The sequence below is a fragment of the Nicotiana sylvestris genome, chromosome 3, assembly GCF_000393655.2.
Source record: "Nicotiana sylvestris chromosome 3, ASM39365v2, whole genome shotgun sequence".
NCBI classification, from domain to species: domain Eukaryota; kingdom Viridiplantae; phylum Streptophyta; class Magnoliopsida; order Solanales; family Solanaceae; genus Nicotiana; species Nicotiana sylvestris.
The window spans coordinates 40,957,021-40,973,879 of NC_091059.1; the positions used below are offsets into that span (position 1 = coordinate 40,957,021).

The 16,859-nt window shown below is 38.4% G+C and overlaps 1 protein-coding gene across 1 annotated transcript; it reads right to left on the reverse strand.

Annotated features, from left to right (window-relative positions):
* Nucleotides 1–225: 225 nt before the first annotated feature.
* On the reverse strand, nucleotides 226–1,266 carry LOC138887274 (uncharacterized). The gene has a single exon (XM_070169002.1). It carries the CDS (start codon nucleotides 1,264–1,266, stop codon nucleotides 226–228), a length of 1,041 nt encoding a protein of 346 aa, XP_070025103.1.
* Nucleotides 1,267–16,859: the final 15,593 nt, after the last annotated feature.

Consider the following 16,859-nt stretch of genomic DNA (forward strand, 5'->3'; position numbering starts at 1 on the left):
TTGGGAGTTATATGCTTGGTATATAGGTGCGGGTTGGGAAAATCTGTGTGAAGCGGGTTCATACGTAGGTGGTGGAGCAGGTGATGGAATTTGGTAGGTGGGTGATGGTGCTTGGTAGTTTAGGGTAGGTTGATATGTGAGTGGAGCTGAGGGATAGGTTTGGTACTTCATAGGGGAGTTGTTCCTTTGCACAACCATCACAGAATTCACATCCTTTTTCTTTGATTAACCACCAGACTGTAAAGCCTTGTTGGTAGTTTGCAATGCCTCGAGGTTAGTGACCATACCATTTTTGATGCCTTCTTCGATTCTTTCTCCCAACTTGATGATGTCGGAGAACTTTTGGCCCTCTATTAGCATCAGCCTCTCGTAGTACTGCGAATCCTGAGCACGGACGAAGAACCTGTTCATTTGTTCTTCCTCTAAGGCCGGTCTGACCTTAGTAGCTTCTGACCTCCAACGAGTAGCATACTCGCGAAAGGTCTCTGTGGGCTTCTTCTTGAGATTCTGGATATAGAACAAATCTAGTGCGTTCTCAGTGTTGAACCTAAACCGATCCATAAAGTCAGATGCCATGTTCACCCAACTAGTCCATTTCTTTGCATCCTGGCTAATATACCATGATAAAGCATCACCCTTCAAACTCCTCATGAACAACTTCATGCGAATCTTCTCGTCCCTTCCGACTCCTACCGGCTTATCACAATACATTCTGAGGTGGACCCTGAGATCACTTGTACCGTCGAATAGTTCGAACTTGGGAGGTTTGTACCCTTCCGGGAGCTCAACATCTGGCTGAACACAGAGATCTTCGTAATTTAACCCTTCAACACTTTTGTTACTTTCGAAATCTTGGATCCGGCTAGTCAACTTCTTGATCTCAGCGGCCAAATTCTGAATGAGGGAGCTCTTGTCATCTATCTCGATTGCACTGGCGATTAGATGACTGTAATGTGGCATGGTGTCCACAAAGATTGGAGTGTTATGGTCTTTTGTGGTATTTTGTGTTTCAGGAACGTGCAGTGGAGTGTTGTTGCAGGTGTTGCAGGCTTGGGCATGAGCGGGTTGTGCTGGTGGTGTAGTATGGTTCTGGTTGTTGGCATCAGCAACAGCAAGAGTGATTGACAGACTTGCCAGGTTTCGAACTTGTTCCAATTCTTCTCGAAATCTCAGCAAAGTTTGCTCAAGATGAGCAGTAGTTTCCTTAGTGATTGAAGCGTTCTGAGAGGTTTCCTCGATTTCCTTTCTAGCACTTGTATCTCCCATTTTGCCTTTGTTCCTGTTTCTAGTAGGACTTGGAGGAGGAGGAGGTGGAGGACCCTTGGATCTTGTTGAGTACGCTGATGGTGCCAGAATGCACGAACAAATCTTGGGGAGGGGAATAAAAATAATAAAAGAAAAAAAAAACAAAAAGGTAAAAAGTTAGCGCGGATTCTGATAAATAATATTGCAATATTTAAACACATTGTGCTGGAATATAAATCGCTTCCTAATTTGGGTGCCTCGTTGTGCCCGAGGTAAGCCTAGCGACAAATTAAATTTGGAGAACTTATAATGCTAAATGCCTCATTTTATTGGTAAAAATAAGACGAGTCAAAAACAACTGAATAACAAAAGATGTCACTAATGGCCAGCGGCCTTATTATATTTAAGAAAGCGGAAGAGTAAAAATCCTAACTACTTGGTCCCCGAAGGACCTTCCTCAGGTTGAATGTTCTTGTTGACCAGATCCTCCATCTCGCTCAGATTTTCTAGTAAAAATGCCTTTGCCAGGCGTTCTCCTTCGCTTCCCTCAATGTTTTGACAGTCGGTGACTCTTTTCCTCACTTTCCCTTCCAATTCCAGCAAGCTGTACTCCAGGTATTCTAGCTTCTCACTAGCCTTGGTGACTCTCTCTTTCCATTCGTTGATTTGGTTACTGGATGGGAGGTTCCTCCACCAGGTCAGCAAGATTGAGGGTATGTTTACCATACCGAAGTCGGGAACTTTGTCGTTCATTTCCTGCAAAATAAAGGGTTAAGACCTCACCCCCACCAGACTCGACTATTTAATACCAATAATTAGCATAAGGCGTTTAGTTCTCCAAATAAATGCACATAGCGTGAAGGTGTCCGTTTGGGTTTCAAGAAACCCGATGGACTTTGGTTTAGGTTGTCTTAATGAGTCATTATGCGGACAACATAACTGACTCGGCTAGGCTTGACAATGATGCATGAACAGTTTAATAGAGTAAGGTTTCTACTTTGAAGTGCTAGACAAGGTACCCTTGAGCGGACAACTCAAGAGGGAAAGGCGCGGAACCATCGACTACACCGTTGATCGACTGGTTTTATCGCAAATATGCCTTTGCCACATTTAGGGGTTATGATATCGGAAGGGTGCAACCACTCATTATAAGCGTTGCTATAGGATTTGTTTTGGCACGAGTGGGATATGATGTTGAGAGATGCAATTACAATAATGAAACAAATTACATGTATTTTCACGTTCATAAAGTAAAGATTACAATAAATGCTCGAAAATGAAAACGAAATTGAGATAATGGTAAAGCAGTAAAGGGGAAAGCAATTAAAGGAAAAGAAAACAGGAAGAGTCAAGTTAGTATTCACGGAGAAATGATTAAAAGCAGGAAATAAAGGTAATAAAGGAAGCAATAAAGTCATAAAAAGAACGTAATGGTAAAAGCCTTAAAGCATCTCCCCAGCAGAGTCGCCATGCTGTCGACTCCCCCTTTTTCCCTCCTAAAAGAAGGCGAAATCGGGTTTACGACATTATGAACAAAACAACTCTTATTCCCTTTCGAGGAATCGGGTTATGGAATTTGAAGAGTCGCCACCTAATGATTATAGTGCATTAGGACACTTTTAAAGAAGATAACATTTTTTGAAAGATAAACCAGAGTTCGGGTAAGGGCTTGAGATTATCTCGAGGGGAAGGTGTTAGGCACCCCTAAAGATCCACTAGTGTGGTTCCCGTCCGTGCTTAATTATGACTTTAAGAAGAGTAGGAATAAACAAGCAAAGTTTGCACATAACAAGTTGAAAAATTTTGAAAGAAGAAAGACACAAGTTATTTTAAAAGGAGAAAGCTTAGTTGAAGAAAACACTAATTTAAGAAAACATTGATAACTAAAGAAGGAGAAAAGGGGTCCTAGGTTTAAATATAATATGAATCAGTTTGGTGCAATACCCAGCAATCATTCTCGCACGAGATATTAACGCACCGTCATCATCTCCATATTCTACCCTTCCCACCCCGTAAAGGTTAATTAAACGTGTGGATTGGTCGCGAGTGCTTATTGCGTGCTATTACCCGTCCCGTCCTATAAGTCCTAGAGGGTATTTAGGAACATTATTCCTATAAGGTAAGGACTAGGTTGAACCCTTAGGTTGAACCCTTAGGTTTAAATGTCAAAATACTAGGCGACATACAAAACAAATAAGACTTCATGTAAGGGATCAAATAAAAGCATGTAAGAGGCTCAAATGTCCCTCCACGGATAGACATATAATTAGCACGTCTCAATCACATTTAAGGTCTAAAGAAATGAGAGTTAAAAGCAGGAATATTAAAGATAGGTTTTGGCAGAAATCAAAAGTTTGATCGAAATTTTCAGAAGTATAACTAAAAATGGCAGTAGGTATATAATAGTTCAGGAATTAGTAAAAGACAAATTGAAACACTTTCAAAATATAGTAATGATGTAGTAAAATAGCACGATTCTGGACAAGCAAACAACCCAGTAGAAGACATGATAAAACATATGCATGATTCCGAGAGTATGTCAAAATGGGACTGGAGTTTTAACAGAAATCAGAGTAATCCTCAGCGAGGCAAACAAGGAATGGAGTTCAGTAGTTTAAGAAAGAGACAGAGTAGTCTGAAAATTGGCAAAACAAAATCAAACAATTTTATTATGCCTAAAGCTTGCCTAGGCGTCGTATGTATTGCCTACTTGAAAGGTGAGCATGCATATTAATCCAGGTTTAAGGAGAGGAGGCATAGTTCATCAGACTTATGTTGTTAAATTAGACAAATTAGTGAGGCGTTCAGCAATTGCAACTCAAATGAAGATCCTAAGTAACATGATGTCTAATGCACATAAAGCTCCTAAAACATGGTCCCTAAATGCAGTAGCAATTTGTATAACAGGTTGTTAATTAATCGTGATTACAAAGTGAGTATAATAACGAGCTGAAAGTAAAAGAGCCTAAAACAGGATTTCTAATCGTGTGAGATGCATGTCCTATGCAGGATATCTATTGCACAAATAAGTAAGTAAAACCCTATAGACATGTTCTCTACCCATTAACCAAGCATGCATAATCCCACCCAATTTCACTATAGCCCCAATTATTCATTACAAGTTATTACAGACGAAGTAATCAGATTACAGTAGCGAAGAGTAGAAAAATAAGAAGCTATTCTATAGGGAGCCTTCAACCAGGCCCAAGTCTCCAATCCTCACTTCTTTCGAGTTTCACAACCTTTACCAAGGTTTGGGTGCGGCAAAGCTCCCTAAAGGCCTATTGGGACCCATGGCCAATACCAGGCACCTAAAATAAATTAACAAGACAAGTGCAAGTGTGGAATTACTAGCCTTGTGCATCAAATTTCAGTGGGTACTCAAGGTACCCAAAGCAATGCTTACACTAAGGTGGCTGACCCTAAACTTCTAAGAGTAGTGAGATAGTAATGGAGTTTCAAAAGATTGAATTGAAAAGCAGTTTGAAACAGAAGATACAATGTCAGGTAAGCACAAGCAGGGGCAGAGGAGAAGGGGACAAGTAATTCACGAGTGAGAACACAGTTACACAAACATCAAAGAGAAGCACTTCAGCACTTAAACAATCAGGCAAGTTTCAACCAAAGAGGTCAGAACTTCATGCTGATAACTACACCGGGGTTAGGGGATAAGGAAAGACATGCATGAGACATATAAGGGGAGTAATGGGCATGCCGGATTAAGATAGTCATGTTAATCGACATAGAAGCATGCTAATTGCAGCAAGAACAACAAAAGCATAAGTAGAAATATACGAGAAACAAAAGGAAGTGCAATACCCATAGAAAACATATTGCTTTGAAGCTGTAAATCAAATAGGAGACATACCAGTTGAAGGCAAAGTAATGCAGGACAGTAGTGAGTTATAATATGCAAAGTGGTGAAGTGAGCAGCAATATAGAGAGTGTGCAGCGATAGTAGTGAAGTGAGAAGCAATATAGAGAGAAATGGAACAATGAAGCAGCCTGAAACTCAGCCTGAGTTTCAAGCTAGTTGAGCAGCCAGTAGTCACAAGGGGAGAGAGATTGTGTGAAACAAAGAGAGAGTACTGAATTACTTCTTTTGTGTAAGAGAGAGTTCAGAAAATGATTCCGTCCTCCTATGCTAGAGAGAGGGTAGAGTATATATAGTCTTCAAATAAGTGAAAACTAAGGTAACACATATAGACTGATTATAATTATAGAAAGAAAACCTATTAGAATCAATTAAAACTCAAATTGCCTTCAATTAGGGAGTCACAACTCAAACGGTAAAGAAAAATGCATCAAATAAGGAAGGTACAACATAATTACAAGTAAGGAAAGTAAATAAGCATATAGTGTGCATATAAACAGACTGATTTTGAAAGCAATTAGTTAAGGAAAATCACGGGTGAGATGGAAAATCACAGGGAATCATCCTTAAGTAAGGAAAGCATCTCACAATCAAGGAAACAATTCAAATCAGTGGAGCATCTCCAAGGAAATCATATACGGATAATCAAGGATTCAAAGAGATGAACAGAATTATTTAGAATAACAATTAGACCTATAAACACAATAGGTGTGAAAATCAAAGAACACTAAGCGAGAAGATCACAGTTTCAACACAAGACAGGAGCCCTAATAGAAACTTAAAGCATGGAACTCAGATTAACCAGAAAATCACAGAAACAAGCTCATAACACAAACATAAACAAATAATACAGGCATAAGCACATAATACTCAAAAATAAGCAGAAGATATAGTGATTTTTGAAAGGGGTTCGGAAACCCTAGCTTTTGAGAAAAGAACAAAACGTTTAAAACTTGAGAATCAGGAAGAAGGGAGTGTAAAACACAAAAGGATAAGTTAAAAATGCTTTAAAAAGATAGATATCAAGAGACTTAGGCGGAAACTAAGGTTTTTTTCAATAAATCGGTGAGGTAAGGAACCTGGCTGTGAAACTCGTTAATAATGGCGTTCATAGTGCCATCGGACTGAAAACCATCGGAGAAAAGGCTGGAGATAAGCCAAGCAAGGCTTCCAGTGACCATCTTGCATGGTGGAAGTCTCTGGAGCCTCAAAACTTAGAGAAGATCAGCGAGACACAGCTCCATGGCGACTGGTGGTCGAGAGAAGTGAGGACGAAGCATGGCCGGAGAGGCTATGAAGCTCGTCGGAGAAGGAGGAGGGAACCAGAGGGCTCTAGAGAGAAGGAGGAGACGAAGAGACCAAGAGAGAGACCGGTCTCCCTGAGAAATGAGGTGTCAAAGGGGTGGGGTCGTTTGATTTATTTGGGAAATAGAATCTGGGCCGTTGATCTCATTTGATCAACGGCTCAGATCAGATCAAGGCTGGATCAGGTAAATTAATTGGGTATGGGTAGGGTAATCTAGGAATACAGGTTGGGGTTGAAATTGAGGGTGCAATTTGGGCTACAATTGAAATAAAAAGGGACTGCAATTTAAATAGCCAATTTTCCTCATTTTGATTTTATAAAAATAGTAAATAGTGTTTAAAATCAAATTAAAAATACAGAGTTAATAAGAAATGCATAAGTATTGATTTAAAAATATTAGAAATGATTTTGTGGTTACGAATGCTATTAAATCGAGAAATAGGCTAAAATTGCAATTTCATGCAATTTTAGTTTAAAAATACCAAATGGACTTGTAAAATTATGCAAAAATCATGTAAATTATATTTTGTGTAAATGCGAGAATAAAATAAATTATTCGCCAAAATGACAAGTTTTGGGAATAATTATTGTTTTTTATAGTGCAAAATAGGCCATAAATTGGTTTTAAAAATCTTTAAAAATTTGGGAAAATACCAAAGCCTTTGGGCGTGCTTGTATATGCATACATATGCTATTTTGAAAGTATTTTGAGTATAAAAATACATAGGGAAAAATTGGGTATCAACAGTTACGTTTTCAATTGTGATGCTTCAGGCGTTAGATTAGGTTGTGTGCTGATGCAGCATGGTAATATTGTGGCTTATGTTTCTAGACAACTAAGAAAGCATGAGAAGAACTACCCCACCCACGATTTAGAGTTAGCCGCAGAGATTCATGTATTAAAGATGTGGAGGCATTACTTGTATGGCATTCATGTTGACATCTATATGGATCATAAGAGCCTCCAGTACATTTTCATGCAAAAAGAATTAAATCTATGTCAAAAGAGATGATTGGAGGTACTTAAAGACTATGATGTTGATATTTTATACCATCCTGGGAAGGCGAACATAGTAGCCGACACCCTCAGCCGTAGATCTATGGGTAGCCTGTCATATTTATAGCTAGGATGACATTGGAATTACTCTTCAGGATACGACAACATCCTATTTAGTAACTGAAGTAAATAAATACCAGTACGAGGATTTTGTGTTAGTTCATTATAGAGATACCACCCTTCAGAAGGAGAAGACGCCATTTGAAATTACAGAAGATGGGGTCCTCAGATATCGAGGATGATTGTGTGAGCCTAATATTGCAGGGCAGCATTGGCAGGTTATTGGAGAAACTCAATATTCTCGTTATTCTATCCATCCAGGAGAAACAAAGATGTATCATGATATCAGGGAAGTTTATTGGTGGGACGAAATGAAAAATGATATAGCAGAATTTGTTGCTCAGTGTCCTAATTGTCAGCAGGTTAAGATTGAGCATCAAAAACTCTGTGGATTATTGTAGGCTATGGAGATTCTGACTTGGAAATGGGAAATAATCAATATGAACTTCATCATAGGCTTACCTCGTACCCAGTGTAAGTTCGATTCGATATGGGTGATTGTTGATAGGCTTACTAAGTTAGGACATTTTCTGCCCGTTAGAACTACATATTCCTCAGAGGATTATGCGAGGCTTTATATTAAGGAGATAGTACGACTGCATGGGGTCCCTGTATCTATTATCTCGGATAGAGGAGCTCAATTTACAACTAACTTCTTGAGGTCCGTCCAAAAGGATTAAGGACTCAAGTAAGTCTTAGTACAACATTTCTTCCCCAAACAGACGGACAGGCTGAGCGTATTATTCAAACAGTGGACGATATGTTATGAGCTTATGTAATAGACTTCAAAGGTAGCTAGGATGATCATCTGTCGCTTATTGAGTTCACATATAATAATAGTTACCATTCCAATATTCAGATGGCTCCATACAAAGCTCTTTATGGACGGAAGTGTAGGTCGCCTATAGGGTGGTTCGATGTTGGAGAATCTGAATTACATGGGCCAAACCTGGTTCAGCAGGCCATAGAAAAAGTAAAATTGATCCGGGATCGACTGTTGACAGCTCAGAGTCGTCAAAAGTCATATTATGACGTGCGGCGACGAGATTTAGAGTTTGGGGTTGATGACTGGGTATTCTTAAAGGTGTCACCTATGAAGGGTGTGATGAGGTTTGGCAAGAAAGGCAAACTTAGCCCATGTTATATTGGTCCTTATAGGATCATTCGGAGAGTGGGCCAAGTAGCTTATGAGTTACAATTGCCCTCGAAGTTGGAGTCTGTCCATCCGGTTTTTCACGTATCTATGTTACAGAAGTACATTGGCGATCCTACCCGCGTGGTGCCCACAGATGATGTACATATTACAGAGGACTTGTCATACAAGGAAATTCCGGTTGCCATCTTAGACCGACAAATCCGCAAGCTGCGGAATAAGGAGGTAGCCTCCGTAAAAGTACTTTGGAGGAACAACAATGTGGAATAAATGACTTGGGAGGCCGAGGAAAATATGAAGTCTAGATATCCCTACTTATTTCCTCCTCTAGAGAAGGGTCCGACTGAGACGTCATAATCATAAGGTAAGTGTACAAATTCTTTTATTGGTTATTGTCATTGGCCGTCTGAGGCCATTGTCGTTATTGATAATTGTGGTCATGTGTGGCGTTGGATTATTAAAATTATACAGGGAGAGTTGGTAGTGGTGTTGTTACAAAGGCGACCTTGCCAAAGTTATATAGATCACAGGGAATTGAACATTCGAGGACGAAATGTTTCTAAGGGGGGAAGGATGTTACATCTTGAGGTTAACGTATTTAAGCTATTTATAACAAGCGACAAGTAATTTTCATGAATGATAAAGGGTACACGAATTAAAGAAAATGAGTTTAGTTGAAAATGGCCAATTTGGGATAAAGTGCAGGTCGAGCGATACTACCCGATATTTATGGACTAGTACCATACAAGGTACCATATGGCCGTGATAATATATATATGTATATATATATATATATATATATATATATATATATATATATATATATTTAAAATGAGTAGTATTTTTAAGTAATTTGGGATATTTTTTTAAATTATGCGGGTAATTGATTAATTACCGGATAACAGAACATTACCCAATTAACTAATAAGTGGATAAAAATTTATAAATTATACCCCCAATACATGGCAAGAAGCCACAAATCAAGAAGTGACTAAGTTGTCACTTATGCCTAAGTGGCAACCTAGGAATGAATAATTATCCAAAAACAAGACACATATACAAGTCTTACAATTCAATATGGAACAAATAAGGAGGACACAAAGTAACATTACTCATTTCAAAAAGAAAGCAAGAAGGATTCCCTTCTTAATTTGAAAGGTTGGAAGCTAATTCTTCATAAAGGAAAACATTGAAGCAGAAGCAATTTCGTCCAAATTTCAAAGAATCAAAGCAAGATTTCGTTCCTCAATTTCAAAGCGCAGAAGCTTAATCTGATTTTTGGGTTCTAAGTTCAATCCACGAAGGTTTCCAACGGAATATTATACGGAGATTTTCCTACTCCAGGTATGTTAAGGTCATCCCTTCTTTCTTTTGGCATGGTCCAAATTATATAGAAGAAACGAGCAAACGCATAGTTTCCATAAATTACTTTACTCATAGAAATATTAGGGGTGTCTATATTCTTGATTCCCCATGAAAATTATTATTTTCTTCTGTTCATGGGTCTCAGAATAATATGCAGTTGAAAAAGTTTATCCGAAAGGAATATTGAGATTATTACGTATTTTTCATGCATTTCACCCATTTATACATGTGCATTGACACATGACCAGATGTCGTTATATATGCGTATATATGTAAATATATGTATATGGTATATGGGAAAAGGTTACGGCGTACGCACTACCACCTAATCAGCTGGTATATGTTGATGATGTTGCCCACAGTGGCAGGGACGATATGATGGGATTCCCTCTGTGGCTTGATGATATTATATACACTCATACCTATGACACGACATTTATACGCATGTGCATGACGTTATAAATGTTTTAGAATTTATAAAGTTATTTAGATTTAAAGATGTGTTTCTTTATTCCATGTTTCATCTATGTCTTTTACGTACTAATTTTCATGCCTTACATAATTAGTACATTTTTCGTACTGACACCTTATTTCATGGGGCCTGCGTTGCATGCCCGCAGGTGCAAGTAGGCAAGCTGATGGTCCCCCTTCTTTGGATCCCTGATCAGCGAGAGTTGGTGTACTCCACTTGATCCGGAGCTGCTTTGATTTTGGTACGATACGTTTGTATATATATATGGGTATGATGTGGCTCAGTCCCATCTTTATACAGTTATGTTTCTATTAGAGGTCTGTAGACAGTATGCCTCGTTGGGTTGTATGTGGACTTGTCGGCTTTTAGTTTTGGATGTATAGTTGTCTATAGCAGCCTTGCCAGCTCGCCCATTGTATTCTGCATATATACGTACATATGCCTAGTTGGCAGGTTTTCTTCATGTATGTTATTTTCGTAATTCAGTTGATGTTATTTAGGTTCATATCTTAGACGTAGGCTTAGGGGTATTTGACAGGTTGGACTCAGGCGTCCGTCGCGGTCCATTGGTTTGGGTCGTGACACAATGATGAAGTGTCCTAGCTTGCCACATTTATGACAGAGGTCATAATTTCTTGGTTTGCTAGAACTTCCCCTTGTTGGAATTCCTCCATTTTTATGAACCATCTTCTAGAATCTTCTTGTCAAGTAGGCCATGTCCCCGTATTCACCACTTGAGTCATGTCCGTCTTGAGGACTAGGTTCTTTTCCCTTTTGGGCTATCTTCTTTCATTGTCCTTCTTCTTCTTCTTCTTTATTTCATAAGTTTTCAAGTTTCCAACAAGGTCATTCATGGTCAGTGTTTGCAAGTCCTTAGCCTCTGTAATGGCGTTAACTTTGCTTTCCTAAGAACTGGGCAGTACACTAAGGATTTTTCTAACAAGCTTGTTTCTCGAAATACTTTCACCAAGAAAGTGAAGCTCATTGATGATGGAGGTGAATCGAGTATGCATATCTTGGATGTATTTATCATCTTTCATTCTTAAGAGCTTAAATTTAGTTGCGAGCATATCAATCTTGGATTGCTTCACCTGCATTGTTCCCTCATGAGCTATCTAAAGAGCCTCTGAGATCTCTTTTTCTGATTAACATGCTGATATCCTGTTATATTTATCAGGACCAATGCCACAAACAAGAATTTTCTTGGCACGAAAGCTCTTTTCTATGGCCTTTATATTAGCGTCATTAAATTCCTTCCTGGTCTTGAGGATGACTACACCTGATTCGCCAAGGTTCTTGGTAGGGACAAAGGGTCCGTCACATATAACATCCCATAGCTCAGAATCTTCAGCCATGATGAAGTCGTGCATCCTCGTTTTCCACCATCCATAATATTGCCCGTCGAACCTTGGAGGTTTGTAAGTAGACTGGCCTTCTTCGAAGTTTGGAGGATCAGCCATGAGGATCCTTTCTAGGTGCTAACCTGGTAAAAAGAACCTGATCTGATACCAATTGATAGAATATAAGGGTCCACCAAACTCTATAGAGAACTAGGTTCTCTATCAGATTCAACAGTACACACGCACACCCACGACAGTAAATAAATGACAAGAGGAATTTTACGTGGAAAATTCCCAGCTCAACGGGATAAAAAACCACGACCTCCCCTTGTAGGATTTCAACTTCAATAGTAAGCAACTTTTAGATTACAACCTATGCAACCTAGGAATTAACCTCTTAATGCCTCACTAACTTATAATACTCTATTACAAGCCACTTTGTAATAGCTCTATTACAAAGACTTTACAGCATGACTGTCACGACCCAAATCGATGGGCCACGACGGGTACTCGATACCTTACTTAACTGAGTACCAGCATAACATATCTTTCTTATTGTTCTTTCATTGGCAAATGGGCCAAACGGGCCGTCATGGGCTAACCAGAATAGACATAGGCGAATACTCAATATAGGATGACCCAACCTAATATATATAAAAATATTATACATGTGACATACGGGCCTATAAGGCCAACATGATCATTTGTAAACTCAAAACATAGGACGGCAGGCCATACAAGCATCCGTATACATGACATCTGTCTACAAGACTCTAAGAATACATACTTATCATAAAGGTCGATACAGGGCCCCGCCATACCAAACAATACATGTCTAAATTATACTGACCAAACAAGCAACTCCCGAGCAAATAGAGCGCACCAACATCTTCCACTGAGCTGATAGCCTAATTGGAGGACTCTCGACCTGTCTATCAGGACCCGTGGACATGAAATGTAGCATCCCCAAGCAAAAGGGACGTTAGTACGAATAATATACCGAGTATGTAAGACACATAAATAAGTACATAAAAGACATGGAAGAAATATAGAGTAAATGACTCAACCTGTAAGTCTGGATAACTCTATAATTTATGGAATACTTATAGTGTTATGCATATGCGTATGAATGTCATGTTGTGTATAGGTACATGTGTTCATAACATCATCAAGCCTTTGAGGGCATACCATCATATCATCTCGGCCACTGTGGGCAAAATCATCAACGTATACGAGCTGATCAGGTGGTGGTGCATATATATATATGCGTATATAATGCCATCTGGTCATGGGTCAATGTGCATGTATAAATGCATGAAATGCATATTAAATACGTTAATAAAATCTCTCGGTACGTTATAAGACCATTACGCCCCTGATTAATATCATGAAATAAACTTTACCAACTTATGTATTTTTAAGACCCATGAACAGATGATAAAATAATATGACACATGGGAGAATATGAATATACACATCTCTAGCATTTATACGAATAGAGTAATTAATGGAAGTTGTGCATTTGCTCATTTCGCTTGTGTCGTATAGATCATGCCAAAAAGAAAGAAGGGATAGCCTTAACATACCTAGAATAGGGATAAATCCATATAATATTCTTGAAAAATGTTGCACCGTACTCCGTTAGAACCGCAAAATTTTACGTTGCTAAAATGCTAATAATTCTCGCTGGAATTGATTTGGTCATACGAAATTTTGTTGGAAGCTTGTTTTATTGTCTGTTCTTGGAATGCATTGAATAAGGAAGAAAGGTATGTGATTCTCACTTGATTATTCAATGTCCAAGTGAAACCAATTTGAATGTCTTACATGAAGTAGACTTATGACTAAGAAACTACACTTATGACTAAGAGACTACTATTACATGTAAGTAGACTTAGTAATAAATCTTACTTTTAGATGGTCATCTAAGACAATATGACTAAGAGTCATATGTCTTAGTAGTGGCTTGCTGGTACGTGGGGGTGGGGTGGGGATTTTAAATCTTTATCCACTAATTTATTAATTAATTAGGTAATACCCGCTACTCGATAATTAACCAATTACCCACATAATTAAGAATTATCTCAAATTACTTAAAATTCTACTAATTTTTAATACACTTTATACACCATGCTATTATGGTCATATGGTACCTTGTATGGTACTAACCCATAAATATCAAGTATTTTAGCTCGGACCGTATTTTACCACAAAATGTCAAATTTCGACGAAATTTATTTTCTTCGATTTGCTTACCCTCTCACCTTCATGAATTTACTCATCAATTGTTTGAAATAGCATAATACTCATAATCTCACAATAATCTCATTTCCGAACTTACATCGATTAACTTACGATGAAACTTTATCGTACGAAAATGCGGGATGTAACATCTCATTTTCGAGCTTCCATTAATTTATTTATGGCGCACTTTCACATACGAAAACATGGGGTGTAACATCATTCCCCCTTTAGAACATTTGTCCTTGAATGTTGACTGATGCACTTATCATTTTCATAACCCATAGCTCTTGCGAATACTCTAATATTCTCCTTTCCATTTAGAAAATTGTTCTTTGAATAAATCCAAAGGCCAGGGAATTCCTCCCCCCTTTAAGCCTCTTTCTCACACCACGACTTGTAGTCGAAATCCTTCTAATCTTGTAACTGTTGCTATCTTCTATCATGCAGCCTGTACGATTATAACTTTGTATGTGCGCCTATGCGATGCTTCTTTCCCCTTTCCTCCAGCTCTTAGCCAATTTCTAGGCCTCACTTTGTGAACATATACAAAATTAGGTCAAGTTGTCCCTCTGGGCATCATTAGCTTCACTTTACTATACCATAACTCTTACTTCGATTTATTGTTAATGAGGTCTGCGACCAAACTCCAGGTTGCTCTTGTTGCTTATCCTATATGAATAAAGCTAAGTCTTTTAACGCTTCTCCATTACTGTTCATCTTAAGAATGATGGTCTAATCTCATCTCATACTTTATTTCTTTTACACATCTATTGTCGATTCACCTCAATGTTGATCTACAATATTCCAATTATAACTTAAAACTTCTTACGTAATACATTGCAACTAGATCTTATTCTGTATCGAGGAATATTTGAAGTGATTTTCCCGAGCCACTTAGGGGCGATACTGTACTTCAATAAGTGTATTTTATAGCATCCCAATGTGATTCACCTTACATTTTTAATTCCGTACAATCCATGAAATCCTCTTCAAATCATTACTCAGTAGAATGCCCAAACGTAATCCTTTATCTATCACAATCACATCCTCATTCCACTACCAGGGAAGCATTCCATTTTTTTCTAAATATTATTAGTCTTAGACTCTTTTGACTTCATTTAGGCTATACTAAACTTTCTATAACTTAGAGAAACCATTATCTCTCTTGCTTTCAGCGGCTTAATCCCGAGGACTTATCCATTCTCGTCACCTTCTTACTCGCCCTTTCTCGTTCTTACTCATGTCATAAAACTTTGTCGCTTTACTATACTTTTTTTTGGGACCTATACATATCTATTTATACTATTCACGACCTTCTTCAACTTGCTTGCACCATAGATTGCCTTGTGTTATTTTGGAACATCAAGTGAGGCATCACATCGTCTCTAACTCTTCTTTACTTTCGTGACTAGATCTCTCAGTACTTAGAAACCATAAGCTGGAAGGTACGCCACTGACGATGCTGCCATCATTCCTAGATATTGAATCCTAGTGCTTCTAGCCTTCTATACGAAGAATGGACTATTCACGATCTTCTGCCTTTGAGTATCTTGTACGTTGTTCACCTTTACCTTACTTACCTTAAAATCTCGTATCGTATCTTTTACCTTTTTCATGACCTCCCTTTCACATAGGTATAATTCACGTCCATAACTTGAAGTTCTATAGTAATACTTGCACCTCTAGTGCCTATACAATCCTGTGGGAGCTCCATATTGAATTCTTATGAGGTTGGCATTTTTCTAACTAGCTTTATCATAAAGTTTGTTATAGACTGTGCGTCCACCAGACTGTATAGAGAACCGGGTTCTCTATGTGTTTCCTCTGAAAATACTGATGAACCAAACTGTATAGGGATCTGGTCCTTTATCAATTTGGTACAGTGCTAAGTTTGTATGAGCCCACCAAATAGCAGAGTACCTGGTCCTTTATGGGGTTCTGCTGTGAATGCTAGTAAAGTTGTATGTAAATAAGGCCGAGGATTTTTATGTGGAGAAATCTCACACAAGGGGATCAAAAAATCATGACCTACACTGGTAGGCTTTTAACTTCACTAACTTGCAAACTCCCTATTACAAGCCACTTTACAATAACCCTATTGCAGAGACTTCAACTAACTTGTGATGCTCTCATCACAAGCCACTCTATAACTATCCTAGTTACAAAGAATTTGACTAACTTATAGTATTTCCACCACAAGCCACTTTGTCACACTACGGTTACAAAGGCTTTGACTAACTTATGATGTTTTCACCACAAGCCACTTTGTCACACTATGGTTACAAAGGCTTTTGCTTATGACTATCCCTAGTCACAACATAAATTCAGAAGTTTATGAATTTTGGTTTGTTCCTAAGACAACGCTTCTAAGAAAGCAAACTAGGAATTACAATGAAGAACACATAACAAAGACTCAACAACCTAAGGACATAAGATATCTTTGATCTTGGATCAGGTCCTTGAGGTTGAAGTAGCTTTGTTCTTGAGAGAGATTCTTGAGCACTTGAGAGAATTCTCACTTTTTTGTATTTTCAAGTGTTGGGACTTGAATCTTGTGCCTTGCATAAGGTTTATACTACACAAGACATCCTTAGTGATGTCCAATCTCAATGGGAAGTGACTGCTGCACTATCTATTACACTGTCTGCTGCATTGTGTGATGCACTGTTGCAGGCAGTCACTTTTTGCAATTGCTTTCCAGTTATAGTTGACTTGTACTTCTGTTAGAGAACCCTAAGGGACC